General features: G+C 36.6%; 1 protein-coding gene across 5 annotated transcripts; it reads left to right on the top strand.

Moving 5' to 3' along the window:
* The first annotated feature begins 3 nt into the window (after nt 1–3).
* LOC133864359 (MMS19 nucleotide excision repair protein homolog) lies at nt 4–27,954 on the top strand. Of its 5 annotated transcripts, XM_062300662.1 has the most exons (21): nt 4–251; nt 1,363–1,425; nt 1,535–1,589; nt 3,062–3,159; nt 5,146–5,304; nt 5,439–5,498; nt 9,808–9,996; nt 15,594–15,647; nt 17,462–17,548; nt 17,656–18,010; nt 18,206–18,367; nt 18,703–19,082; nt 19,403–19,476; nt 19,921–20,026; nt 20,200–21,104; nt 21,994–22,066; nt 22,155–22,266; nt 24,239–24,315; nt 27,100–27,180; nt 27,390–27,464; nt 27,592–27,954. In XM_062300662.1, exons 1-21 carry the CDS (start codon nt 180–182, stop codon nt 27,646–27,648), a joined length of 3,294 nt encoding a protein of 1,097 aa, XP_062156646.1. In that variant the 5' UTR covers nt 4–179; the 3' UTR covers nt 27,649–27,954. The 5 variants fall into 5 exon arrangements, with proteins under 5 accessions (XP_062156646.1, XP_062156643.1, XP_062156645.1 ...); XM_062300659.1 differs by having other exon boundaries at nt 17,656–18,367; XM_062300661.1 differs by having other exon boundaries at nt 1,332–1,425; nt 17,656–18,367.
* The last annotated feature ends 38 nt before the right edge of the window (nt 27,955–27,992 follow it).

The following is a 27,992-nucleotide window of genomic DNA, read 5'->3' as shown; positions in this document are numbered from 1 at the left end:
TCAGAATGCAGAACAAATAATATAAAACAAACAGTCCTTCTACATAAACCGTATTCCTTTTCGGTCGCTTTTCTGCTTCTAGCCTCTGAGCTCTGAGGGCGCGTTCAGTTCGAACTCCCAAAACCCTCTCTCTCTCTCTCTCTCCGAAACTCCTAAAACCCATTTTTGTTTGGCTTGGAATGACAGAACCGAGCCAGTTGAGTCAGCTCATTGAGTCGTTCGTCGACTCGTCTCGCTCCCCGAGTCAGCAGGTTCACTCTCTGCTTCCTTCTGCTCCAAATTGTCGACTTCCATTGTGAATTATCTTTCACTATTAAGTTCTTTAATGCCTTGTTAGTTGCCGAGAAAATTAATGCAAATGTAATAGCAATTTTCGAATTTGGACTAATTTACGTGGTTATATGTGTTAAGTCAATCACAAATCTCTGCTCAAGCTACCGTAATTCAAAAAATTATTTGAACGAAGTGAAAAGAGTATTTATCTACTAACTTTGGTTCTTATAATATTCAAGTAGATGTTTCCCTATTTTGTTATTGGGGCAAAAACTATGATGGGTGTGGTGTGTGATTATTTTGCTGTACGTGGTCATATCTACACCATATTTTTGGAATAAGCGATCGTATTTTTCTCAAATGAAAGACTCGGGTGCCTCGAGTACATTGCTTGCAAGCACAAAACTTTACAGAATGTCGGAAAGGATGCATTCGGTTACTTGGCCGTCATGAGTTGAAAGAGGTTAGGTTCGTCACAGCCGAGAGAGAGAGGGAAGCCTATATGTGTGTTTGTGTGATTCTAGATTGTTTTATGTTTTCTTACTTGTAAAAAAAAATGTTTTATGTTAAGGTTATATATATGATATCCAGGGACGGAACTAAGATTTTTTATTTGACGGGGCCAACGAAGAGCCAAGCCTAATTTTTAAACAAAAAATGGGCATATATTTAATTTAAAAACATTTTTTTATAAGAAATTTTGAAAAACAATGGGGCCAATGCCCCCTGTAGTCTTAATGTGGTTCCATGGCACCATACACGTTGATGCCACCAATAATTTGGCTTGTAAGCTTTTATATGTATGGAATAAATCGGACAGCAAGAAGGGATATGATCATGCTATGTTGCTAAACATTTGCTCTTGTTGGTTTTTTTTTTTGAATTAGGTTGGGAAAGTTTTAATTTCAATATGTTTAGCATTGCTCAACACCAACTACCAGTGCAATCTTTTATGATAGCTGCTTTGTTCAAATGGACCGTTTCTGTTGATTAGTCAATTTATTTTTATAGAACTTCTACATCAGGTTTAGTTTATGTTTTGGTTTGTTGTAAGATAGGTTAAATTTATTCAGTGTATGAGCACTGCAGGCTGCTAGCTTGGACACAATTGCTTCTCTTGTGAAGAATGATGTATTAACTATGCAAGAACTGGTATGCTTCACTTGCATCATTAGTTTTGTTTAGTACTATAAATCCAATGCTAGTTGTTTATTTGTATGTTTCTCTTGTTCATCAATTTACTATTTTGGTTTATATTTAGGTCAAAGAGATGGAAATGTATTTGACTGTTACAGATAACGTCCTTCGTGCGAGAGGTACCTTTAATTTATGTTACGATAAGTTGGATTGCATGATTTGTTTTCTATATATATATATATATATATATATATGTAAAAGAAATTCATTAAAAGCAGAAGGGGCGCAACCCAAGTACGCAGGAAGTATATACAAAAGAAACACCCAGTAATCAAGAGTGAGAAAAAAGAGAACAAAAATCAGCATAGCTAGAGATATTGAGAAAGATCCACTCAAATAGGGATTTAAAAAAACAAGTCCATAGATCCAAGCTCGTTCTCTCTCGATCATCGAAGCTTTGAGCATTCATTTCTCTCAATATGCACCACATTAAAAAGGAAGGAATTGCGTTCCAAACGATATTGATATCATTTTGGCCGACCCTTCTATTCCAACATGCCTAAAGATCCACCACCAGTCTAGGCATAACCCACTCTAGCCCAAACATCTGAAATACCATGATCCACAGCTCTCTCATGACATCATGTTGAATAAGAAGAAGATCCGTAGTTTCGCCATTCTTTTTACACATACAAAAACAATCTATCACTATGATGTGACGCTTGTAGAGATTATCCAAAGTGAGAATTTTTCCAAGGGAAGCTGTCCAAGTAAAGAAAGCCAACCTCAAATGAGCCTTAGTCCTCCAAATGCTCTTCCAAGGGAAAGAGGGGTCAACGTTAGGAAGAAGAACCTTGTAAAAACCTTAAAAGGTCTTCTTTTTGAAGGGGTCCAACAAAGCCTATCATTGCCCTCCTGACCCACCTTCCAATCATGCACAAACTTGGTGAAGTGAATGTCCCAATGAATCGTATCATTGCTAACACTCCTAAGGCCAGCCACCATTGCATCCCTATTCCTTGCAAGGCAAAATAATTCCGGAAAAGATTCCTTCAAAGGACGACCTCCACACCATAAATCATGCCAGAACCTGGTACGAGAGCCATTACCCACCTTCACACTAGTAAAACTAGAGAAAACATCCCACCTCCATGCTAATGTGTTTCCAACAACTCACCCCATAAGCTTCAATGGCCCCCTTAGTACACCATCCACCCGCCAAACTTCCATACTTCTTATTCACGATCTGACGCCAAAAGGCCTCTCGCTCCACAACAAACCTCCATAACCACTTACCCAATAGAACCTGATTGAAAGTAGTCAAGCTCTAGATCCCTAGCCTTCCAAGCTGAATAGGTATTTAAATAAATCACTTTAAAGATTGAATTGAGTACTCAAAGTTTACGAGCAAGTAGCCCTTTGTGCTAGTATATGCAATAACTTGTTTAAAATACATATAGATGTATGGATAGTCCCTTTTAGATATTTGCATGGAAAAGTTCTGTCTTTCTTTTTATTTTTTTCCCGCTGTTTGGTTGGCTGCTGGGGGGTTGTGGGCATTATAATTTAACCATACAATTCAAATTGTTTATAAGTTCTTATATTCCTTAAAGGAAATGAAATCAGTGCCTGACAGTTTAATCCTTTACAGGTATTCTTCTCCTTGGGGAAGTGGTTGCATGTCTTCCATCAAAGCCACTAGACAATACTACTATACATAGCTTGATGGCGTTCTTCACCAACAGATTGGTGTGTAGAAATTTTGGTTCTGCAGCATCATTTACATAGAAAACATTTTGATTTCTAATTTCTGATTCTGATCTTGTAGTTTCATGCTTATGACTTCCACCTCTTCCTGTTCTTCTTGTTTTTTCCTTTTAATCTCATTTCTTCACTATTTTTCTGACCTTTTCTTTTCAATTTTTTTCCTTCTAAAATGTTCCTGGCATGCGCGATTTTATAATGTGCCTGGAGCCTTGGACAGATGTTGCTCCATTGGGTTGTCTTGTTGTATTTACATATTTTACAGATTTACTTATTTCAGTCAATATTTTTCTTAATTCTGTGGATAGAAACATATTATTAACTCTTATCAGGAGTCGATTACAAAAATATGTGTTATTAATACCCTATGTTTCTTATTATTGAGATTGTTAAATAATTCTTAACGGAGTTCAGGCACTTATTTTTATATATAAAAAATGCTTTCTACATCTGTCATACTATGGGAACTGCTTAGTGCTCTGATCACTAGAAGTCTTGGTGTCATCTTTGGGGTACAGGACCACTTTATTCATTCTCAGAGTTAGATGGTTCTCAGAAGTTTCATCGACACTGCTTGAGTTAGATGGTTCTGGGGTTGTATTTTTAATTTCTTCTTCCTCTTGTTTAGATGGGTCTTCTATTTTGAAGCCTTTCTTTTAGTAAGTTGATGGCATGGGGGAAGGGCTCTTCCCAAGAGAGCAGGTTTGTGATTTTGATCCTAGTTCAGAGGTTGCATTTGTTTTCATCATAGTTAATCATGTGAACATAATGTTATATGTGTAAAGAGAGCTTGAACTTGGTTGGTCATTTTTATATCACCCCCCTTTTATCTTTTTGGCTATGGCATTATTGGATTGCGTTGGGGTCTTACAATCATGATGGAAGATGCTTTTCATTTGTACTTGGGAATTTGGATAGCTGCCCTTTTTGACATTTTTTTTCTTCTTCATGTGTATGGATAGAGTAGCATATACATATCCTTTTAAAATTTGGTTGTTCTTGGATCATTCTGTCAAAGGGAGTTCAAGTGGAGTCTCTTTTCCTGATTTCTTTCTTCTGTTCTTTTCTTTTCGGACACTTTGTGATAAGAGCTGTCAGTACCTAATAGGCACTCATCTGAGACACAATGTAGGTCTTAACAGATCAGGATATGCCCCTAAAGAAACATAGCTGTGCATGACCAGCTTTGATCATGTTCAAGGTTATTCTTTAAAAAAACAAGTTGAAGCCCTAATGTGAGGCTTATTATATCATTAGGTGTTTGTCCAGTTGAATGTTCATTTGAATAATAATTAATATTCATTCATGGGAATTTATGTTTGTTTAACTCTATTCGCATAAACATCTACATGTGTCTGTATATATATATATATGTGTGTGTGTGTGTGTGTTCTCTATTTGTAATTTTTTCCATTAAGGAGGGTATCTTTCATGGTCATATGGTAGTATATATGATTGAAGGGATAAAAAATCTGAAGACTACTTTACACTCTCTCAATCTTAAATACCCTCTCAAATTGACAAATACCAATGAAGTTTCTCTGATGATTCCTGATTTTAGGGGATTTTCTTTTCTCATATGGTTTTTTTTTTGGTCTTTTCTTAATATGGTTTGTTATTTCAGAGCTGTTTCTATTGGTTTAAGGCCTGGGGTTTTGTCTTCAACTCACTCTGCCCTTGAGATTCTTATTGTTTAATTTTTATTTCTCGCTTAATATTTGAAATTTTAGGATTTTTTCCTCATATGATAAACAAAGATTGATATTTTATGGTCTTTTCCCCCTTTGGATGAGAGCTACAAACATTTTTCCAGATTAGGTTCTATATTTTGGTAATTTAGAGTTGTTTCTTATTAGTTTGGAGAAGAGGATCTTCCCTTCAGAGTACCTCATCGTCTTCTATGAATTTTGTACTGTATTGCAACATCGAAGTAAAATAGATGATACATATATATATATATTTTTATCTCAGGCAGATTGGAAAGCTTTACGTGGTGCACTTGTTGGTTGCTTGGCACTAATGAGGAGAAAAAGTACTGCTGGTATGGTGACTGGCACTGATGCAAAAGCAGCTGCCCAGTCTTATTTACAGAACCTACAGGTGCAGTCTTTAGGACAGCATGATAGGAAGGTAATTGTTTTTCTCTCTCTCAACTAATTGTCAATGGTGGCATCAAAATTTTAAAATCTAGACCAGATACCTACCTATCCAATGCCTTAACATCAATTTCGAAGTTTTTTGACTTTACTATAATGTTCTTGCAGCTGTGCTTTGAACTTCTGGAGTGCCTGTTGGAACGCTACCCCAGTGCAGTTGCTCCACTGGTATCATTTGCTGTCTCTATTTTATATTCAACTTATGTTGTCCCGTTTTGTAGCATTGGTATTATTTTCATACATGCTACTATAGAAATAGATCTAATACTTTCTCCATTTAATTTTGGAAAAAATCAAATTTAACTCCTATGTTTTCATGCGATTTCAATTTAATCCCTGAGTTTTCAATTTCGACAATTAGGTCCTTAGATTTTTTGCTAGTTTCAAATAGGTCCCTTTGTCAATCTACGGTCCAATTAACTAACAGCATGTCACGTTAGACCAATCAATGAATGCCACATGACTCTCATTTGTCATGTACCAATTGTACGTGCCACGTGCCACGTGCCACAATTATCCTTCTTGAACAAATGAGCTGGAGGCAGAAGTCAAAGGCCCTTTGGTTGAGAGAGGGGGATAAAGGCACTAAATTCTTTCACCGAGGGGCAAATTCGCATCAAATAAATAACTCCATGGATTCTTTAGTTGTTAGTGGGCCTATGTCTTTTGATTCTATAGAAATAAAGGAGGATATTGTGCAATTCTACAATTGGCTGCATTCCGAACAATTTAGTTGCCGACCAAAATTTGATGGCCTTTCATTCCTTTCCATTGATGCGGATGAGAGAAATTGGTTGGAAAGATATTTTGAGGAGAGTGAAGTGTGGGCGGTGGTGAGAGATTTGAATGGTGAGAAGGCCCAAGCCCTGATGGATTCTTTATGGCTTTTTTCTAGAAGTGTTGGGAGGTTTTGAAAGAGGACATCATGGAAGTTTTCAAGGAGTTTCATTGTTGAGGAAAGTTTGAGAAGAGCATTAATGTTACTGTTGTGTCCCTTATCCCTAAGAAAACCTGTGCCGTGGACATTAAAGACTTCCGTCCTATTAGTTTGGTAGGTGGTGTTTATAAAATTATTTCTAAGGTCTTGGTAAACAGGTTGAAATTGGTATTGGGAAAGATTATTTCAAGTTCACAGAATGCGTTCAATCAGAGGTAGACAAATTCTGGATTTAGTTCTGGTAGCTAATGAATGTCTGGACACTTAGATTAGATCTGGGGAACCTAAAGTGTCGTTGAAATTGGACTTGGAAAAGGCTTATGATCATGTTCATTAGGAGTTTCTATTATACTTATTGAAGAAATGTGGCTTTGAGGAGAAATGGAGAGCTTGGATAGCGCCTTGTATTTTTACGGTGATGTTCTCCATTCTTATTAATGGTTCTCCTCCTGGATTTTTTAGCAGTTCTGGTGGATTGAGGCAGGGAGATCCGTCATTGCTGTTATTGTTTGTGGTTGTTATAAAGGCATTGAGTAGAATGTTGTCTGCTACAGTGGATAAAGGACTTCTATCAGGATTTTTGATGGGATTGAGGAATAATGAAGAGTTGATAGTGTCTCATCTATTGTTTGTGGATAATACTCTAATTTTTTGAGGCAAATTGTGAACAATTCCATCATCCGCGATGTGTATTTTTTTGTTTTGAAGTGGTTTCGGGGTTGAAGATTAATTTGGCTAAATCAGAGCTAGTTCTTGTGGGTGATGTAAAAGGTTTGGCCCGTATTATTGGTTGTAAAGTAGCATCTTTGCTGATGAAGTACTTGGTCTTCTTTTGGGAGCTTCTTACAAGTCTAATACTATTTGGAATGACATTATTGAAAAAATGAAACACCGTTTGGCTGGTTGGAAGAGGCTTTATCTGTCTAAGGGTGGTAGGTTGACTTTGATAAAGAACACTCTTTCTAATTTTCCTACTTATTATTTGTCTCTCTTCCCTATTCCTGTAGGTGTTGCTAATAGGCTTGAAAAAATTCATAAGGATTTTTTATGGGGTGGAATTGATGATGAGTTTAAGTCCATTTGGTGAATTGGTTGCAAATTTGTATTTCGATAAAATCATGTGGTTTGGGGGTAAAAAAACCTGATTCGTTCAACTGAGCTCTTTTGAAAAAATGGTTATGGCGTTTTGTTACGGAAGGGAGGCTTTGTGGAGATCGGTGGTGGAAATTAAGTATGATAGTTTAAGGGGAGGTTGGGGGTCTAAGGAGATAGTGAGGCCTTGGGAGTGTGGAAATAGATAAGGAGGGGGTGGGAAGTGTTCTCTAGATTGGTTGGATATGAGGTGTGAAATGGATCTAAGGTAAGATTTTTGCATGATTTGTGGTGTGGGGAACAATCCCTAAAGATCTCTTATTCAGACTTATTTAGTATTGTACGTTATAAGGATGCTTGCAGTTCTGAAGTAAAAATCTTCAATGGAATATATTTTTTACCAAGCCAATTCATGATTGGGAGGTGGGTTTGGTCTCTTCTTTCTTTGAGTTGTTGTATTCTCTCAAAGTAAGGCAAGGAAGATAGGATAAGCTTTGTTGGATCCCTTTCAAAAGGAGAATGGTCCAAGTGAGGTCTTATTATCAAGTGTTATCCATTGTTGCTAGTTCTCATTTTCCTTGAAAGAGTATTTGAAGAGTTAAGGCTTCTTCAAGAGTGGCTTTCTTTGTCTAGATGGCGGCATTAGGAAAAATCTCGACTTTGAATAACCTGAGGAAAAGGAACGTCATAGTGGTGGATTGGTGTTGTATGTGTAAGAAGAAGTGGGGAATTCGTTGATCACCTACTTCTTTATTGTGAAGTAGCAAGAGAATTATGGAGTTCACTTTTCCATTTTTTTTTTTTATATTGATTGGGTTATGCTTGGAAGGGTGAGAGAGTTTTTGGTGAGTTGGTGAGGTCAGGTGGGAAGCCGTAAGGTTTTGGAAGTTTGGAGGTTGGCTTCTTTGTGTTTAATGTGGTGTATTTAGAGATAGTGAAATGCGATGAGCTGTTTGGAGATTGGCTTCTTTGTGTTTAATGTGGTGTGTTTGGAGACAGCGGAATGCGATGAGCTTTGAAGATCGAGAGACTTCGGTGGTTGAGCTGAAAAATATTATGTTCAAATCCCTCTACACATGGATAAAAGTGTTGAATAGTTTGCCATGTTCTAGTTTTCACAAGTTTTTGGATTTTGGTTCGTCTTTTTCTTCCTAGTAGGGGGTTTATCTTGTATATTTATTGTGTACTAGGGTTGTCCCTTTGCTATTTTCTAATAAGATTGAATTACTTATCTTTATTTATTTATTTAGGGTATATTTATAATTTAAAGTAATTGTACCACGTGGTACGTTCAGTTGGTGCATGACGTGTTAAATGAGAGCCACATGACAATAATTGATTGATTTGAAGTGGCATACCGTTAACTAATTGGATGGTAGGTTAAGTGAGGGATTTATTTGAAATTAGAGGAAAACCTAAAGACCTAATTGCCGATATTTGAAACAGGGACTATAAAATTGCATGAAAACCTAGAGACCCAATTTGATTTTTCCCTTTGATTTTAAAATATAGCAGTGTTGTGGTGGATGGGTGGTGTTGTATGTGCAAGAAGAGTGAGGAGTCTATTGATCACTTAATGATTCTTTGTGACTCCCAAATGATTCTTTGATAAGAAAAATTCATCTTGAACTCAAAAGCTTTTTTCTTAGTATTAAGTAGACTTGCTAAGAAACTCTCAGTTCATATATGGTTGCTGTAAAAATGGGAGTCACTATATTCTAAAAAAAATTGATTAGTAATTTTAAGAATATAGTGACTCCCATTTTTACAGCAACCAAATATGAACTGAGAGTTTCTTAGCAAGTCTACTTAATACTAAGATAAAAGCTTTTGAGTTCAAGATGAAATTTTCTTGATCAATGAAGAACTATGTCGGTTAGTTTCTTGAACGTGAAAAGAACCCTTTATCTTGTCTCGTAGTTTATTCTATAACTGTGTGATTGATGTTAGTTTCCATAATGAGTGTCAAAGTTCTTCTATGCATCTACACCGAGCCTGCAAAGTTGTAGTTTAAACTAATAATGTAAAATCATAATTGAACATGTCTAGCTTGGCACTGGAATTTATATTAAGGCTGACTTCACATAAAGTCTTTTATCCCAAAACTATAAGCTAGTTGTTAGTCATGTAATATTAAAATCCTTTAGATCATCCAAATATGGGTTGTTGCTGCCATTGTGCAATTATTTGTTCCTCCTTGCTGCAACTTTGCTTCATGGCCTCTTCATGCGACTTGACCTTTATAATCTCTCTCTCTCTCTCTCTCTCTCTCTCTCTCTCTCTCTCTCTCTTTGTGTTAAACTACACACACACACACAAGGCGCCATCAAACTATCTATTAGAATTATTAAAGTCGTCCTTCTGGTGTCTCATTTGTAAATATTTCTCTTCAACATACTTCATCCTTTCTGTATTTTGACATTAATCTTGTTGTCATTTGTTATTTAGGGCGATGAGCTTGTTTATGGAATCTGTGAAGCTATTGATTCAGAAAAGGATCCTCAATGCTTAATGCTTACATTTCATATCGTTGAAATTTTGGTGCGGCTATTTCCAGATCCATCTGGTCCACTTGCAAGTTTTGCTGGAGATCTTTTTGAAATTCTGGGCTGTTACTTTCCTATTCATTTTACACATGTAAGCCAGACGTATCGCCTTCAAGTTTGTTGCATCTTTTCTTATTTCTCTGCATATGATTCTTTGGCCTTAGCTATTTTTCAACAATTTCAAGCTGCAAGTCGTGTTAGTTTAAGAATTGCATTATGTCTTTCCGTGAAAAATATGTATCTTGAATTTCTTTGGCCTCCCTTGAAAATGATAAGTGATGCATGTGAGCTTTGTTTTTGGGTTGGCTGTCCTAACTTAGGATGCTTTCTCGTATGACCTGAAAGTATACGGAGTTTGATTGTTATTAAGATCCTCTTCTGTACCTGATAAGCAATTAAATTCTAAATCACCCCGTTGAGCATGGCTATTGTGCTCTGAAAGACAGTTAGGATTCTTGTTTATGTTTGTATGTATGTATTGGTCTACTTCTGGTATGCATTTGTTGAGAAAATTTCCTTATGTCAGTTGAATCTTCAAAGTAGTTGCTTGATTGTAATTGATTAGTTGATCTATTTGACCTGTTCTTGACTTTAATGCTGTTCTGATCTGTAATCTATGGGGTTTTTTTTTTTTAATTTGTTTTTTTTATAAACAAATGACCCACAGTTGCTCATACATTGCCAATTTGATTCAATAACCTTAAAACTATCTTTTAGAGGTGACTAATGATGTTATCATGTGATTTAGCAATGATCTATCGTAGTGAAGGTTGTAATGTGATTTAACAATGATCTCCTTTGTAATCTATTGCGTTTTTTCGTTCTTGCTGATCTATAGTGAAGGCTGATCTTATGAAAGTCTTTCATAACTTCCATGAGCATGAGATGTTCAAGAAGAGTCTCAATGCTACCTTTATTGCTCTCATCCCTAAGAAGATTGGACAGTTGGAAGAAAGGGACTTCAGGCCTATCAGCCTGGTGGGGAGTGTTTATAAGATATTTGCGAAAGTTTTTGCTAGTAGATTGAATCAAGTGTTGGGGCGCTTATTTCAAACGGCCAAAATGCATTTATTGGGGGGAGACAAATCTAGACTCATTTCTTACAGCCAATGAGTGCTTGGACAACAAGCTGAGATAAGGAATTCCAGGTGTTTTGTGCGAACTAGACCTGGAAAATTCTTATGGTCATGTCAATTGGAAATTCCTCTCTTACCTCTTGAGGCGTCTTGGGTTTGGGGCCCTCTCTCGCCCCTACTCTTCATGATAGTCATGAACGCTCTTAGTAGGATGTTCTCTAGAGCGATGGTTAGGGTTTTATTTTTTATTTTTATCAGGTTTTGAGTAGACAACCTCTACGCTACTCCTTTGGAAATATCTCATCTTCTATTTGCAGATGATACACTTATTATGTGTAATGCAGTCAATGATCATTTTCATAATTTGGATCACATTCTTCTGTCTTTGGAGGCAATTGCAAGATTGAAGGTCAATCTCCAAAAATCTGAGCTAGTCGTCGTAGGGGAGATTCCGCATAAAGAAGAGTTGGCCGGTATTCTTAGTTGTAGCATCTCCTCTTCCTCTAAAATACTTGGATCTCTCTCCAGGTGCTCATTTTAAATCAAAAGCCATTTGAGACATGGTAGTCGAGAAAATGGAGAAAAGGTTGACTAGTTGGAAGAAGATCTACTTGTCTAATAGAGGGCGTCTTACTCTCGTTAAGATTACGTTCTCCAGTGTACCTACATACTTCTTATCTCTCTTCCCCTACGAGCAGACAGATACCAGAGCTTAAGCTTCCCTGTTTCATCCAATTCCTTGAGAATCTAAAGACTAGGAGACTGGAGCGCCTTCAAAGAGATTTTATTTGGGATGGTCTAGGCGGGGAGCCCAAAATGCACCTGGCGAATTGGAAGACTATTTGCTCCCCAGTCCCTAGAGGGGGGTTGGGTATAAAAAATCTCATGTTGTTTAACAAAACTCTCCTCGGTAAATGGCTATGGAGATTTGGGCAAGAGGAAAATTCTTTATGGAGACAAGTGATTGTTATGCAGTATGGGATCTAGAGAGGAAGTTGGTGTTCAAATGAAGCACGAGGACCTTACGGGGTGAATCTTTGGTGGAATATTAGAAACAGTTGGGGATCTTTTTCCAATTTTGTATCCTACAAGGTTGGGGATGGTTTCCGCATTCGCTTCTGGCATGACGTGTGGTGTAGAGAAGAGGCTCTTAAGTACTCATTTTCATAATTGTATTCTATAGCCCGTAACAAAGAGGCCCTAGCGTCAGACTAGCAGCCATGGGTTTGTAGTGAATAGCTATTATAAAATGTTATAGTCAAGTGAGCATTGTTCTTTCCTCTAGAAAAGTTTTTGGAAGGTAAAGGCCCTTCCTCGCATTGCTTTCTTCTTATGGACAACAACAAAGGGTTGAATCCTCACGGTTGATAACCTTAGGAGACGGGGTTTCTCTCTAGCTAAATGGTGTTGCCTATGCAAAAAGAATGAGTAGACTATTAATCACCTTCTCATCCATTGCCAATATACTATTGATCTCTAGCACTTGGTTCTTAACTTTTTTGGGGTTTCTCGGTTGATGCCTAATAACATCCTAGAGCTACTTCGTTGATGGAGATTTCAGGGGCGGGGACACCCCAAAGAGGCAATATGAAAAGTCAATCCTGCTTTCTTAACGTGGAGCATTTAGAGAGAAAGGAATCAGCACCTTTTTGAGGAATGTGAGTTCAACCTGCTTTCTCAAAAATCCTCTTTTTTGAGATCTCTTTTAAATTGGGTTATCATACTTGTTCCTAATTTTGCCTTAGTGGATCTGGTAGATTTGATTAATTTTTTAGATTGTAGAAGCCTATTGTGTGTTCAACTCTCTGGTATAGCCTTCATGTACGATGGCTTTGCCTCCTTCTTTCAATAAAATTATTATTCATAAAAGAAACAATGATCTATCAGTATTTTCTTATGCATTTTTGACTATGTTCAAGCAAGTGAAAACTAGAATTCATAAATGGGGATTCTTAAAGACATTCAGAAAAATTAGAAACCAATGGTTTTCTCTTCTAATGCCCACACCAGAATGTAAGAGCATTTAAGGACTTAAGCTGCTAACATTGAAGTGGGAGATGGGTCTAGGATCTGATTTTGGCACAACGTGTGGGTTGGAGATATGACCTTGAAGGAAGCCTTCCTGGAGTTGTTTAGCATAGCTTGCTCTAAGGAGGCCTTGGTTGTAGACCGTTTGTAGTTTTCTAATGACACCTATCAGTGGATTGTTAAATTCATCAGAGCCATACATGATTGGGAGATGGAGTTGGTTACCTCATTTTTTGACCTCTTGTACTCTATTGGGCTGAGATAAGGAGGCAAGAATAAGATTTGTTGGACCCCCTTCAAAATGCGGATATTTAAAGTTGGATCTTTTTATGATGCGCTTAGTCCCCCCCGCTGGCTATTCTTTCCCTTGGAAGAGCACTTGGAGAAGCAATGCGCCTTCAAGGGTGGCTTTCATTTGTTTGGACAACAATGTTTGTGATAATTTTGACCTTGGATAATCTAAGAAAAAGGAAATTCATAGTAATGGATTAGTGTTGCATGTGCAAGTAGAGTGAGGAATTCATTGATCATATGATGCTCCATTGTGAAGTAGCTAGAGACTTGTGGGCTCCGATTTTCCATCTTTTCGGATTGAGTGGGTAATGCTCCAACGGGTGGTGGAGTTATTAGCGAATTGGAGAGGTCGGTTTCCTAGTCATCGCAATTTAGAAGCCTGGAGGATGGCCCCCCTTTGTGTGATGTGGTGCATATGAAAAGAACGCTACTCCCGAAATTTTGAAGATTGCGTGAGAGTAGTCAGAGTTAAAAGGTTTTATGACCCAAGCTCCTTCAAGGGCGGCCTTTTTTTCTTGGTTGGCGGCTCTTGGAAAGACCCTCACCTTGGACAACCTCAGGAAGCGCCATGTTATTGTGATAAACAGATGTTGCATATGCAAGAAGACTAAGGAGTCCGTGGACCATCTTCTTCTCCATTTTGATGTGGCTTCTGGATTGTGGAATACTATTTTCAGTCGCTTTGGGGTGTCTTGGGTTATGCCTCGACGGGTTATCGATTTGCTTGCTTGCTTATGGTTGTTGGGTAGGCCGATGAGTGCTACGGTGTGGAAAATGACGCCTATTTGCCTCTTTTGGTGCTTATGGAGGGAAAGAAATAATCGGAGCTTTGATGATTTGGAGAAGACCTCAGAGGAGATTTTCCTTTTATCACATTTTGTATCTTTAGACTATGGCTTATGTGTCCTCCTTATCTTTTAGTTTTAATGATTTTCTAGCTCGTTTCTCTAGTTAGGCATTTCCTTTTGTATACTCCAGTGTACTAAGGGGCCTTATGCTTTTAATGAGATTGGCTTATTACTTATCAAAAAGTAGTTCTCGCTTTACTAATTTTTTGGAATTTATGGATTTGTGTTCTCTCTCCTCCCTCTAAGCGGGTGTCTCTCTTGTATACTCATTGTGTTGCACTCCTTTTTACTTTCTAATAAGATTGAATTATTTATATGAAAAATGAAAAACTTACGCGTAGTCTATCTTCCTCGACTTAGTCAAACTTATTTTCAAATGTTAATGCCCAAGGTTTGAAGCCCCGTTTTCTAATTTAACATAATTTTGTATGAATTAATACGTTTTAAAAAAAATACAATCTACATAAGTTACAATGCAAGGCTGTGATTCAACTTATTTGAATCATAAAGTTTCATATTTAAGTATTTCTGCATTAAACTAAATTCATGAAAATTGCTGGACATACAGTACTATGGTGACACTTCACTGTATACTTTCAAACTGGAATAGTTGGTTCGGGTGACACTTCACAGAAATTGTTAAGGTTGCTTTACTTTGACTTTTAGCTGGGTTGAAGCTATTTCAAATTTGAATTAATTTTTCTTCAAGTAAGAAAAAATTTAAAACTGAAACATTAATTTGTATCATAAAAAAGTTTTTTTCTTCCTTTGTGTTAATCTTAAGATACTTCCAAACTAGAATAATTTGTGCAACTTTGTAGGTAGGGCATGATATTCTGAAACCATGATTGATTCATGCATCTAAATTCTAGGAACGAAGGGGTAAGAAAGTAGTGAATCTCATAGTTTTTTTCTCTTTAACCAATAGATGTACCAGTGGGTTTGTGAGGTTAAGGCCTCACATGATGACTGATTACACAATTAATAATGGATGTGGGTTTCCCAGATATTTGAATATGATATTCTTTAGCCACTGTATTTTTCTTGTAGAGCACAAAAGTTAATTTTAAGTGGCCTTGATATTTGTTCTTCTAAAACCAGGGAGAAACATTGAGCAAACTGTTTGAGTTTGCTGTTTGACCTGTGGACCCCACATCTTTGGGTTTCTGACAAACATTACCTGATATTCTGTGAGGATATATACTTAATGAGAGAAGATACAGTTCATGCTTTGAGCTATAAGTTGTGAAGAATTGTGAGGGATAAATTTTATATATGATATTGAAAATGATGATGTAGCTCAATGGAAGTATTTGAGCTTTCTTGCAACACTCCATCACAGTTGATCTTGGTGTATACATGGACTCAGAATATAGACTCCCTGATTTCTAATATTTCTATCCTGTGGTTTATATTGTTTCACATGCTCTTTCCTGTCACAGCCAAAAGGTGAAGATCTTGATATCAAAAGGGACGACCTCGCGAGGGCACTAATGGTATGTGGTGCTTAAGTTGAGACTTTTTAAAGTATATTGTACTCAATCTTATGCCTGAATTGATCTGTGCTTTAATGCTTTTTTGCAATGTAGAATTCTATGGTGATTTCTTGTAAAACGCCTTTTTTCCCATTATTTTTGGTGCAAGGTTTGTTGGAAACTTAAAAACTGAATGTCTCTACTAATGGTTTATGCATATACCCACTTCATTAATCTTTAGGGCATATGGTTTGCCTCGCAGTTGTTTGAGGCTCTAGCTGGATGTGATTAAGTAATAAAAAAATAATTGTGAATTGATTGATAAAGCTAGTCATCAAACTGTTTTAGTTTAGGGTTTTTGGTCTCAGAAGATTTTTTAATTTATAGAAGACGTAAATAGTTAACTACCTTGCCTCTTATTTTTTATCCTTTGGAAGGCATTATGAACCTGGGTTCTTGCATCTAATACAATTTGTTTAAGGAAATCATATAACCAATTTTCTCTGATTTTCACCAAGCACACACTGCCTTCCTCTGCTACGTTTTCAACCTTTTTTTGATAAGTCTTATCAAAAAAAGGTTGAAAACGTAGCAGAGGAAGGCAGTGTGTGCTTGGTATGTGTATGTGGGTAACATAAGCTTCCTTTTTGCATTTCTTCATTGCTTCATGTTGCTGTTCCACTATGTTAAGCTTTGAACTTAGATGGCCACATAAGTATGCGCTTATTATTTGGAAGTGGACTGTGCATTAAATAGCTTTAATGGATATAAAAGAAGTGGTTAGTTATGCAAAATCAAAAAGAAAAGACATTATTGAAAATGTTGTTGTTGAATCTGAAATTAGTTGGCTCCTTTGTGTTTAATATGGTGTTTGTGGAGAGAGCGGAACACAAGGAGCTTTGAAGACGTGCAAATGGATTGTTAGAAATGAAGAAGATAATGTTACAATCCCTTTATGCATGGAATAGTTTGCATGTTTCTAGTTTTTCTGAGTTTTTGGAATTTTGCTTTTCTTTTTCTATACTTTAGGGTCTCTTGTATACTTCATGTGTACTAAGGTTGCGCCCCTCTGCGCTTTGAATGAATTTACATTACTTTTCAAAAAATGAATCTAAAAGGAAAAGAACCATGGCTGGTCAGTTGTCAGCTTATTTAATTACGACTCAGCTGGACTCCCACTCAATAAGCCTTCATCGCTACTATGTGGGTTTGGTACTTCAATTCTCTAACTAGAACAATATGTCAACAGCCTTTGCTCGTTCCTTTAGTTATCATGTTCTTTGTCGCCATCTATGCCCATTCCTTTTTGGCCTCTTTCCCCTGTGATGCATTCAACTTGAAAAACATCACTCATCTGTGCTGGTACACTCCTTGGCCTTCTTGCTTATTCACGAACTGGTTTCCCTCATCTTGTCCCAGTTGATGCAACTGCAATCTTTTCATTGATCAGGGGGAGGAGGTTTTTACTGGCTGTCCGTCTTCCTATTGCAATAATCCTTTATCCAAGCTAGAGGATGGCAGTGTAAATTTCTAAGACATTTACCATGGCATAGGCAGAGTTATTTGAAGAGTTAATAGTATTATCTTGGTTAAGTGATGTGAGTGAGTAGTATGTATATGCATAATACTATTTCCTATAATATTAATTTTCTGAGAGTAAAGTTAATGCACATACCTAGGTGCATTTAATATGATGTATGATTCCTAAAATGGTTGGCAAACAGCTTCATTGTAGCTATCATTGATTTTGTATATAGAAACTGTAATATTGTTCAAGATTGATATTTACTTGCATGGTATTGAGCATGAATTGTTTGTATCTTATACTTCTGCAGTTGGCTTTCTCCTCCACTCCTCTTTTTGAGCCATTTGCAATTCCATTGCTTCTTGAAAAACTTTCTTCTTCTCTGCCATTCGCAAAGGTTGGTTCCAATTCAATGTAGTTTTGCTTTCTGTGGTTGATTGTAATTCAGCAATATTTACTATTATGCTTTAAAATCTGCTGAGCCCCTATCTGTTACACTCGTAGGTCGATTCCCTGAAGTATCTCAACGATTGCACATTGAAGTATGGAGCAGAAGGAATGGCAAAACATGCTGAAGCTATATGGTTGTTATCAATTAAAGATGCAATTTATACTTCACTTCAAGGGCCTGCTTTATCCTTTACTTCAGAATATCTAGACAGTCTTGGCTTTCAGGAGAATGAAATTGCAAGAGAAGCTTTAGCACTTCTGCAGCAGGTTATTATGCAAAATAATGGTTTGTTTTTAGGTTTGATAATTAAAGATGAAGACATAAATATGATTTTGAACACCGTCACTGATTACGAGAGATATAATGATATTCCCTCGCAAGGCAAGCTGAAACTATATGCAGTTGGTTGTATCCTTTCTATTTCTACGAAGAGTTCCATTACTTCCTGCAATAGAGTGTTTGAAAGTTTCTTCCCCCGCTTGATGGAAATTCTAGGGCTCTCTGTAAGAAATTCATCTGGGGTTCACTCACCAAATGACAATCATTTACTCTCCAAAAGACTAAATTTTGGGGTTCTTTATCTCTGTGTTGAACTTCTTTCAGCATGCAGAGATTTGATTGCAGGCTCCAAGGAAATTTCATCTCAATCTGTTTCTGCATGTGAGACATGCTACTGCATGCTTCAGAGCTTTTCAACTTCATTAACTAAGGCCTTTTGTTCTACCTTGGCGACAAGTCCTCATGATGCACATATTCATTTTGGAGGTGAATGCTTTTGTCTTGCAATATCTTAGGATTATATAGATTTTTGCTCTAACAATCTATTGCTGTTTCCCTTCCATAACTGCAACTATACTAGGCTTTTTTTTAGTCAAGAATAAAATATCGTGAATAATACTAATTACAACATGTTCTCATGTGCAAAATCAGTCACTATGAAAGTTTTTCTGGTCGATTTTTTCTTTTTTCTTTATTCTGCTTTCATTATTTTTCTCTTTGAATTAGTGATCACTGGTCAAATTTGTTGATTTTATAAAGAATAAAGTACTTGTAAATCCTGACTATGCTGATTTTTTTTTTGGTCTTGGATTTATATGCAGTGAAGGGTTTGCAGATTCTGGCTACTTTCCCAGGAGATGTTTCTCCAATACCGATATCAGAGTTTGAGAATATTTTGAACACATTCATGTCAATTATCACAGTGAATTTCAGTGAGACATTAATATGGAAATTGGCATTGAAGGCGTTGGTGAACATTGGCTCATTTATTGATAGATATCATGAGTCTAAGAAGTTTTCAAGCTATATGGGTATAGTAGTTGAAAAGATTGTTTCCCTGGTGTCTCTTGATGATCTTACCATGCCTTTTCCACTCAAACTGGAAGCGATATCTGGCATTGGCACAAGTGGGCTGAATTATATGCTGAACATTGTCCAAGGATTGGAAGAAGCTATATATGCCAATATATTTGAGGTTTATGTACGTATAACATTTGACTCCTCTATTTAGGATTTGATAGAGTAAAGAAGCTAGGTCACGGTGTGTCCTGTGTAAAAAAGTTGGTCCTTTTACATCTTTGTGGCTTCTTTTGTGGTGTCAATTTATTTGAACTGTGTGTTTATTTAGCTTGTATATCTGATTTGTGAGCAAAATCAATTGTCTGCGTACCTTGGGGCTGAGGGCATTTCATGGTTTTTTCGTTGTTGGTTTCATTTCATTTCTTTCTTGCTTAAGCAAAATTTAAATTCATTTATTTTCTTGATCTAATGACACTTCAACTTTGCATTTTGTTTGTTTAGGTCCATGGAAATTTGAAGTCAGCTGAAATCACAGTTAGGCTTTTGGAATGCTACTCTAATAAGGTGCTTCCATGGTATACATTTCTATTCTGAATGTTGCTTTCCTTATTTTGTACTTCTGCTTTGCCAATGTGCATTGAGTGGATTTAAAGTTGATTATTGCGACATACGATATGGTTACTATATTTAGGTCATCTTTATTTTTATTTTTTTCTTTGAGAAGATAAGATTTATTCCTTCCCTCCTCTCTTAAAATATCAAACACTAGCACTGCCACGAAGACTAACCTCACTTATACCTTTTATCTGCAGTTCAGTTATATTCGTATTCACAAATAAATATATTCTTTTCTAAAGACTTCTATATTGAATTCATGAATGTCTTCAATCAGAAAACCTTAAGCCAAAGTAGGGAAGATGGGAGGAAAGGTTATATCACTATGTTCCTGTATTGCTATTGGTGCCACTCAATGTGATTTCCTGCTGATGACATCAAACTTTTTATTGGAACGTTTGCAGGATCCATGACAATGGAGATTTTGAGGGAGTGTTGCTGCGATTTCCTGTTAATATTTGGAACCAAATTGAAAGTTGTGTTGATTTTAGTGTTCAAGTTCAAGAAAAGGTAAGTGCAGCTGCTTTTATTATCTTTATTACCATTTCTTATTATGATGTTTGATGTGCTGAAACCTCTGAGTACGTTTGTCATTGCTGGTCAGGCTTCACTGATTACTAATAAATAATTAAATACATTTCTATTCTGAGAAGTTGCAATGGTATATCTTATTTCTTCTTTAGGAGCTTCTTGATGCAATGATGACTGCAATGAGGCATGCCGTTGCGTTTTGTACAGAGGAAAGCCAGAACAAAATAATCCAAAAAGCTTACAGCATACTTGCTTTAAGCACTTCTTTTTCTCTAAAGGAATTCACGTCTCTCACCATTCCATCCCAACTGGATTGGCTACAGCTCACTCAGAGGATTGACAATTTGTCCCATAGAGATGAATGGATTCTTTTGCTATTTGCATCTGTAGTTATAGCAGTTCGTCCCCAAACACACATTCCAGATGTAAAAGGAATCTTGTATTTGTTTATGACAACTCTTCTCAAGGGTTATATTCCGGCAGCTCAGGCATTGGGTTCCATGGTTAACAAAATGGGTAAAAAATCCAGTGGATCAGAGATTTCAAGTGACTGTACCTTGGAAGAAGCACTAGATATCATTTTTCAAATGAAATTATGGAACCCTCATAATAATGCTGCTTTAATGAGCTGTAGTGGAATGACTAATGGAAGTGAAATGGGTGATACTGATTTATGCCTTAGTGTTGCGAACAATAGGTTGCCCCAGATACATGCCATTGCTGGACTATCATGGATTGGAAAAGGTTTGCTTCTGCGTGGTCATGAAAAAGTTAAAGATGTAACAATGATTTTTCTGGAGTTTTTACTGTCAAATAACAGAATGGATGCCTTGTCATTAAAGCATCATTCACTGGAGAAAAGTTTTGAGCAGGATTTGCATCCCTCCACGATGAAAAGTGCGGCAGATGCATTTCATATTCTTATGAGTGATTCTGAAGTTTGTTTGAATCGAAAGTTTCATGCAATAATACGGCCACTCTATAAGCAACGTTTTTTCTCTACCATGATGCCTATATTGCAACCTTTGATAATGAAAAATGATTCGTCATTTTCCAGGTACAGACCTTTCATATGTCTCAGTACTAATTGCACTTGGCTTGTATTAGTGTCATCAGATGCTGTGTAGCTGTTTTGTGTAATTGTGCACTGTTCATCTTGTAAAATTGTAATATTGATTAATGATTGTTACCCAGTTATGAAAGAAAATTCAGAATGGTTGATCCTTTCTAGAATGAATCGAAACATCTGTTCTATTCATATAGTTTTAACTTTTCTTTGTCTTCCTTTCCTAAAATATTTTGCCTTTGTTATGACATGTCATCATATTTCCAATGCCAATAAGCACTTCGGTCATTGCAAACTTGCAGTTTTCTACATATCAGAAGGATTGGTTTGCATTGCTACATTCTGAACTATATCCTGGAAACTTAATTAACTCTGTGCTCAGTTTTATCACTTTTATTTTCCACAGAGTATTTTCTGTTTTACTTCATATTAGTCAAATTGACCATCACCTTATGCATATAGATGCATATATGTACATTTATTTGATACTAATATTCCAATAGTTCGCAAAAGCATAGAAGTCCATATAGATGCCATGATCACTATCACAGGACTTCTTCACATTGTACTTGCTTACTCTCTCCTTTCTAGTCCATATATATGCATATATGTCAAATTGACCATCACATTGTATCCTCATCTCTATCTATATCTTGTTTATCTCTAAAAGTGGTAACTTTAGTCATGTTGCTGGAAGTGGGTATTTGAAGTCGAACTCATTTGTCTAGCAAAAGATGATACATCCTTGTGACATAGTTGCATGGACCATGAACTTGCACAGCATGTGATTAACTTACTTGCTACATCACCTTAAAGAATGGAATTTTGACCCTTTTATGGTCTTTTATCCTGCATATTCTTAACTGCGCTTTAATTTCAGATCTATGCTGTATCGGGCATTTGCACATATTATATCTGATACTCCATTAATTGCTATTTTGAGCGAAGCCAAGGTTAGTATCAAACATCTCAATACTTTTTTATACATCTTAGATTACATCAAGCAACTAATTATTAAAAGATGCCATACAAATTTTGCAGCTCTTACCTATTCTTCTGGATTGCTTATCCATGTTGAACAAGGATATTCAGGACAAACATTCATTGTACAGTCTCCTGCTAGTCTTATCTGGGATATTGACAGATAAAAATGGTAATGCTAAATGTATGCTTGTATCTTTCTTCTTTCAGAGTGAATCAGCTTTGTGCCCACTTGTGTGTTTAGCACATTCTTTAATTTTTGTACAAATTTCCTTTAATCCCTGTGGATTTTTAATTTCGTGAAAAAGAAAATAGAGGGAAGAGATGTTTTAGGTACCAAAATAGCTATAAAAGATATTTCTGTGTAAAAAGTGGAACTTTAACTTAATTTTCAAGGCTGTTGTCCATAACAACATATTCTTCTGGAGCAATTCTGATATGCGCTCTCAATTGTTGGCCTGGATAAGTTGCAGGCATATCCCCATTGTTATGTTAAATACGAAATACTATATTATGGCTCTCCTGCCCATTAGGACTTTAGTTCCCTAACTGAATAATTTTTTTTGTAGCTTATGTGGTCATTACCCAAATTAGATTTTACAATGGTGTATATCTCGTTGTGGGGCTCTGAGATTGATTTGCTGTTGCTCTTTTGAGATTTGGGGTCTAGACTTGGGGTTGATTCTTGTTTGAGAGAATGTTTTTCTTTTTTCGTGCCTTTATTTTTCATTTTTTTATCCTTCAAATGTAAGCTGCAATTTTTAGGCTTGGGCTCCAATAGGGTATTGAAAGTTTTAATCATATTTTTCTGATTGTGCAGCCCCAGCACTACTATGGTTTGACTTTATAGGTTTTGTTCAGTTATGATATGAATTGAAAAAATATGTCGCATATAGGAAGTACAAACTTCTCAAGGAAATTGGAAAGTGAGAAAATAAGCGATAACAGATGAAAACAAATGTGTGAAAAGCAAAAAAATTAGGCGAGAGAAATTATTTTTGTAGTTCTCTACTTGGATATGAAATCTGGTTAAATTAAGCTCACTAGAGATCTAGAGAAAAGTGCATTGTGGAGGCATTGACATATCAAGAGATGCTATATAGTCCATTTGTAACCAGTTGGTTCTTAATATGGAAATAATGTTTCCATCACTACTCCAAATGCTGGATTTCTCAAAAAGAGCCATGAGTAATTAAATCTAGGATTGGGGAGATTTGGTTTGGCAGCTGGCTAAATGCATGATGGATTCCCTCACCCCTATTGCCACGGGGGCAAAGGTTCTGCACCAATTAGGTGCTTTGACCTACTCCAAAACTGAGAAATTTGACTGGGAAGTGGATGTCTCTTAAAGCCGTCCAGCTCATTCCTTTCATAACTACTAGACATTGGTGCAGAAAATAAGCAAAAGAAACAATCATGAAATGTGGCCTGATATGAATTCTGTGCATGACGAAACTGCCACGGACCATGAAAGGGGAGAGGGGGTAAGTGACCTTCCTTTTCACCTGTAGATTCCTTGCACGATGGTGCTAAGTAATCTCTTTATTTTCTTCACTAAATGGAACTAAGGAAATGTTTACCTTTCTGTTTATGTTATTTTTTATTTTCTTTTTCCTAGGGGTTTCTTATGCATATTTCCTCTGCAGAAGGGTTGTTCTCTCTCCAGCAGTTTTATAATATAATTTACACTCATCCAGAAAAATGTAAAAACAAAGAAAGAAAACCTAATCGGTGCAGAGCAGGTCATTTTATCACCAAGGCATAATCTTTATAAACTTATTCGGAAATTCCATAGAGAAGTAATGGTTTTAAATGCATGCTTAAAGGACAGTATTTCTGGGAAAAAAGCCCAGATATACCTTGATCATTAACCAGTGTCATTCTTTTCTTCCTCAGCCTTCATGTTAGTCATTACATAGTATCTGCAGTTGTTGCAGACTGTGTTTCTTTTGCTTTTCATGGGGAAAGAAATATACATGATCTAAAGAGGCCTTTGACAGAAATATGATTCTTATGAAAAATGCAATACTGTGTCTCTTCGAGTAGATGACTACTTCAAACTTAGTGGATTATGATCTGCATTTTACAAAGACTCTTCACCCAGTTCTAGTACTAAATGATCTATTTTCTTTTTGTGCATGCAGGGCAAGAAGCTGTCATTGAGAATGCTCATCTTGTCGTTAATTGCCTCACAGGACTTATTTCCTACCCTCATAAGATGGTACTCAGTTTTTCTTCAAAAGCAAAACAAATTTACTTTGTTACTTGCTAATTCCCTTTAGATCACTGTTAGATATAAATTGATAACCAGTTTTTTTTACTCAAATGTCGTCATCTTTCCTCTTTGTTTCTACTATAGTTTTTCGTTGAGTTGTAGAGTCTTCCCTCATTATTCAGCAATGGCAAGCCAACTGTTGCCACTCTCCCTATCTGCTTTTATTCAATGAATACAACATTTTTTTTTTATTTTTTTTATCAAATGGGATAGGAGGGCAGTAGAAAAGGTCGAAGAGTGTGTGGGGGAGTTTTCGGTAGCATGTTCTTTCAGAAATGTTGAGGACCAATTTTGAGGATTAATATTGATGGTGATAGAAGGCTTTTATGGGATGAGTTGGCTGGGTAGATTATTTGGTGGAATTTGCCCTGGTGTTTTTTTTTGGGGTGGGGGGGGTACTTTAACTTGTCTTGTTTTCCTAGTGGGAGATCCAGTGATGCCTGCTTCAGTCTAACTATGGCGAAATTTTCAGACTTTATCTTTGAGTAGGGGCTTATGGATATTCCTCTTGTAGGAGGTTCTTTTACCTGGTTAAACAACAAAGATCCTCCCTCTTGGTCTAGACTTGATCAATTTCTTGTTTCCTCTGAATTGGAAGCCTAGTTCCCTGACTTGATCTAGAGGAGGTTGCCTAGACTGTATTCGGATCATTTCCCTATCCGTCTTGATTGAACATGTGGTGCACATCAGAGGGTTTTGTAGATAGGCTGAAACAGTGGTGGTCTTCCTATCACTTTCTAGGTTCTTGAGTTATATTTTGGCCTGCAAACTTAAGCCTTTGAAAGGTGATTTAAGAGTTTGGAATGAGGAGGTGTTTGGTAATGTAGAAAGAAAGAAAAAGCTTATATTGGAGGATTTACGGGTTCTTGAGGTTTTGGAAGAAGGGAGGGTTCTTAGTGAGGAGAAGTTGAGGAAGGTTATGGTGATTAATGATTTGGGAGGACAATTCTTCTGGAGGAGGTGAGTTGGAGACATAAATTGAGGGCTTTGTGGTTAAGAGAGGGTGACAAGTGCACAACGTTCTTCCATCGAGTGGCCAATTCGAATAGGAGGAATAACTCCATTGAACAGTTGGAGGTTAATGATATAGTCTCTTCCAATCAATCTGAGATTAGAGATCACATTGTGCAGTTCTACGATAACATGTTTACCGAACAACACAGTTGGAGGCTTAGTTTGGATAGCCTTTTGAGGAAGATGAGGTCTTTGAGCTGGTGAAAGTCATGAATAGTGATAAGGCCCCGCCTTGACGGTTTTACTATGAGTTTCTTCCAAGCTTGTTGGAATGTTCTTAAAGTAGATATCATGAGTTTCACGCTAGAGGTTTGTTTGAGAAAAGCTTCAATACCACCTTCATCACTCTTATTCCGAAGAAACCTTGGGCCGTTCATATTCAGGACGCTTAGTGGGCAGAGTTTCAAAATTGTTGCCAAAGTCCTAGCCAACAGGTTGAAAATGGTAGTGGAGAAGATCATTTCCAATCCTCATAATGCTTTCATTAGGGGTATGCAGATTCTAGACTTTGTTTTCATTGCTAATGGGTGTCTTGATAGTAGGATTAGATTCGGGAATCCAGGCGTGCTATGCAAGTTGGATATTGAAAAGGCTTATGATCATGTTAATTGGGATTTTTTGTTGTATATGTTGAGGAGATGCGGTTTGGGGGAGAGATGGTGTAGTTTGATAGGCTTTTTTAGTAGATCGCGTGGTTTGAGACAGGGTGACCCGTTGTCTTCCTTTCTGTTTGTTATTGTTATGGAGACATTAAGTAGAATGATTTTTGCTATGGTGAATGGGGGCCTCTTATCAGGCTTTTTGGTGGGTTCCAGGAATGTTGGAACCCTCAACATTTTCCACCTTGTGTTTGCGGATGATTCTTTGATTTTTTTGTGAGGCTAATCTTTGATCATCTTCATAACTTGCGTTGTTTGTTCCTATGCTTTGTCAAGGTTGAGGATTAGTCTAGCTAAATCAGAGTTGGTCCCCATTGGCAAAGTCAATAATGTGGAAGGTCTAGCTAGTACTTTGGGTTGCAGAGTCTCATCTCTTCCTATGAAATATCTAGGCCTTCCTTTGAGAGCTTTGTTTAAGGCAAAATTTATATTTGCTCTTTTGCTTCTTTTTTATTCATGTATTTGTTTATTTTGCTATTTATCATCTATTACTCATGTGACGTGTACAATGGTTTGATAAATTCAATGTATAATTATGTGTTACTTCTCAATCATTTTCAATCAAAGAATTAGATAAAATATTATTTTTATAGATCTTTTACTATAAAATGTTTAACAGGAAACTATATATTTTTTTTTAAAATAAATAAATAAATAAATACCAAAAATTAAATGAAAATGATGCAAATCAATATTAGGCATCGAATCATAAGATACATGTATTTGTCGTGCGATACATTTACATTTAAGATACTCTTATAAGATATGTATCATAATGGTTTAAAAGATCGATTGTATTATAAGAACGGATTTGTATTGTAAGATACTATCAACTATGGATTGAACTTCACTGTCTTTTAAAGAAGTATGATTAGGTTACAAGTTCGTTAAGAACTGATATGAATTTAGAAATGAATCCATTTGTTATTAATTACTATACTTTTGAGTGTTTTTTGGTGGTTGTTGTGTTATAGCTGTTGTGCATACAAGGCTTTAGAATATATATTCATAATAGAGCCAAATTGAATTAGTGAGGATTTCTTTTTCATGTGCTCAGCTTGTCCGAGAGACAGCAATTCAGTGTCTGGTCGCCATGTCTGAGCTGCCCCATGCAAGGATCTATCCCATGAGAATACAGGTCTGTAAAACTTAGCATAAGAGCCAGTTGCTATTATCCATGAGAACTATCCCAGCAAGGACATTGACATTGACAACAATGCTTCACTGGAGCACTTTTCCACCAACATATCTTTCGTTCCTTTCCTTTTTTCCATTTAATTCTTTAATAAGAAGCACTTTTGTATCCACTTATCATCGAAACTAAGTGTCTATATGCATCATTTTCAGGTACTACGAGCTATATCAAAGGCTCTTGATGACCCCAAGAGTGCTGTTCGTCAGGAAGCCGTCAGATGCCGACAGGCATGGTTGGTGTTTTTCTAAGACACAAACACACACACACACACACACACGAGTGCGCATGTATGTGGGGGGCTTTGGTAGAGATTTTTGTGTTTATTTTAATTGATTTCTGTTGGTCATCTATTAGGGCATCACTTGCTTCGGGAAGTCTTCTTTTCTGAATGACGCAGCAGAGTTTTTCTGAGGCTGGTTGGAAGATTGGTGACTTGTTTTTGTTCTTTTTACTACTAGTAAGCATGGTGGATGAAATGTTAGGTTTAGGACAGGATTAGAAGATTATAGTACCTGTAGATATCCTAGTTGGACAAGACTTTTTGTTGTTATTAAGAGATTTATGTGAGAAATTTAATTTTCCGTTGCGCCATTTCTCTTTTCAAACCAGTAAGAATCTTTTTTTTTACAGAATCATATTTCGATAAAGCAGCAAAACTTCATTACTATGAGAAGAGGCTGTCTTCTTAATACAACTTAGATGACAAATCTGGCATCATTATGTCCAAAATAACAGACCTAGATCCGGATAGCGCG

The sequence above is a fragment of the Alnus glutinosa genome, chromosome 3 (assembly GCF_958979055.1).
Source record: "Alnus glutinosa chromosome 3, dhAlnGlut1.1, whole genome shotgun sequence".
Lineage (NCBI taxonomy): Eukaryota > Viridiplantae > Streptophyta > Magnoliopsida > Fagales > Betulaceae > Alnus > Alnus glutinosa.
Note: the sequence above shows the minus strand (reverse complement) of the source record. Positions and strands in the feature narration are given on the sequence as shown.

Coding starts and splice junctions, on each gene's coding strand:
- LOC133864359 (XM_062300659.1), top strand. CDS start 180: ATGACAGAACCGAGCCAGTTGAGTCAGCTCATTGAGTCGTTCGTCGAC. Junction 1,590..3,061: donor TAACGTCCTTCGTGCGAGAG/GTACCTTTAATT, acceptor AATCCTTTACAG/GTATTCTTCTCCTTGGGGAA. Junction 20,027..20,199: donor GTGTTCAAGTTCAAGAAAAG/GTAAGTGCAGCT, acceptor TTTCTTCTTTAG/GAGCTTCTTGATGCAATGAT.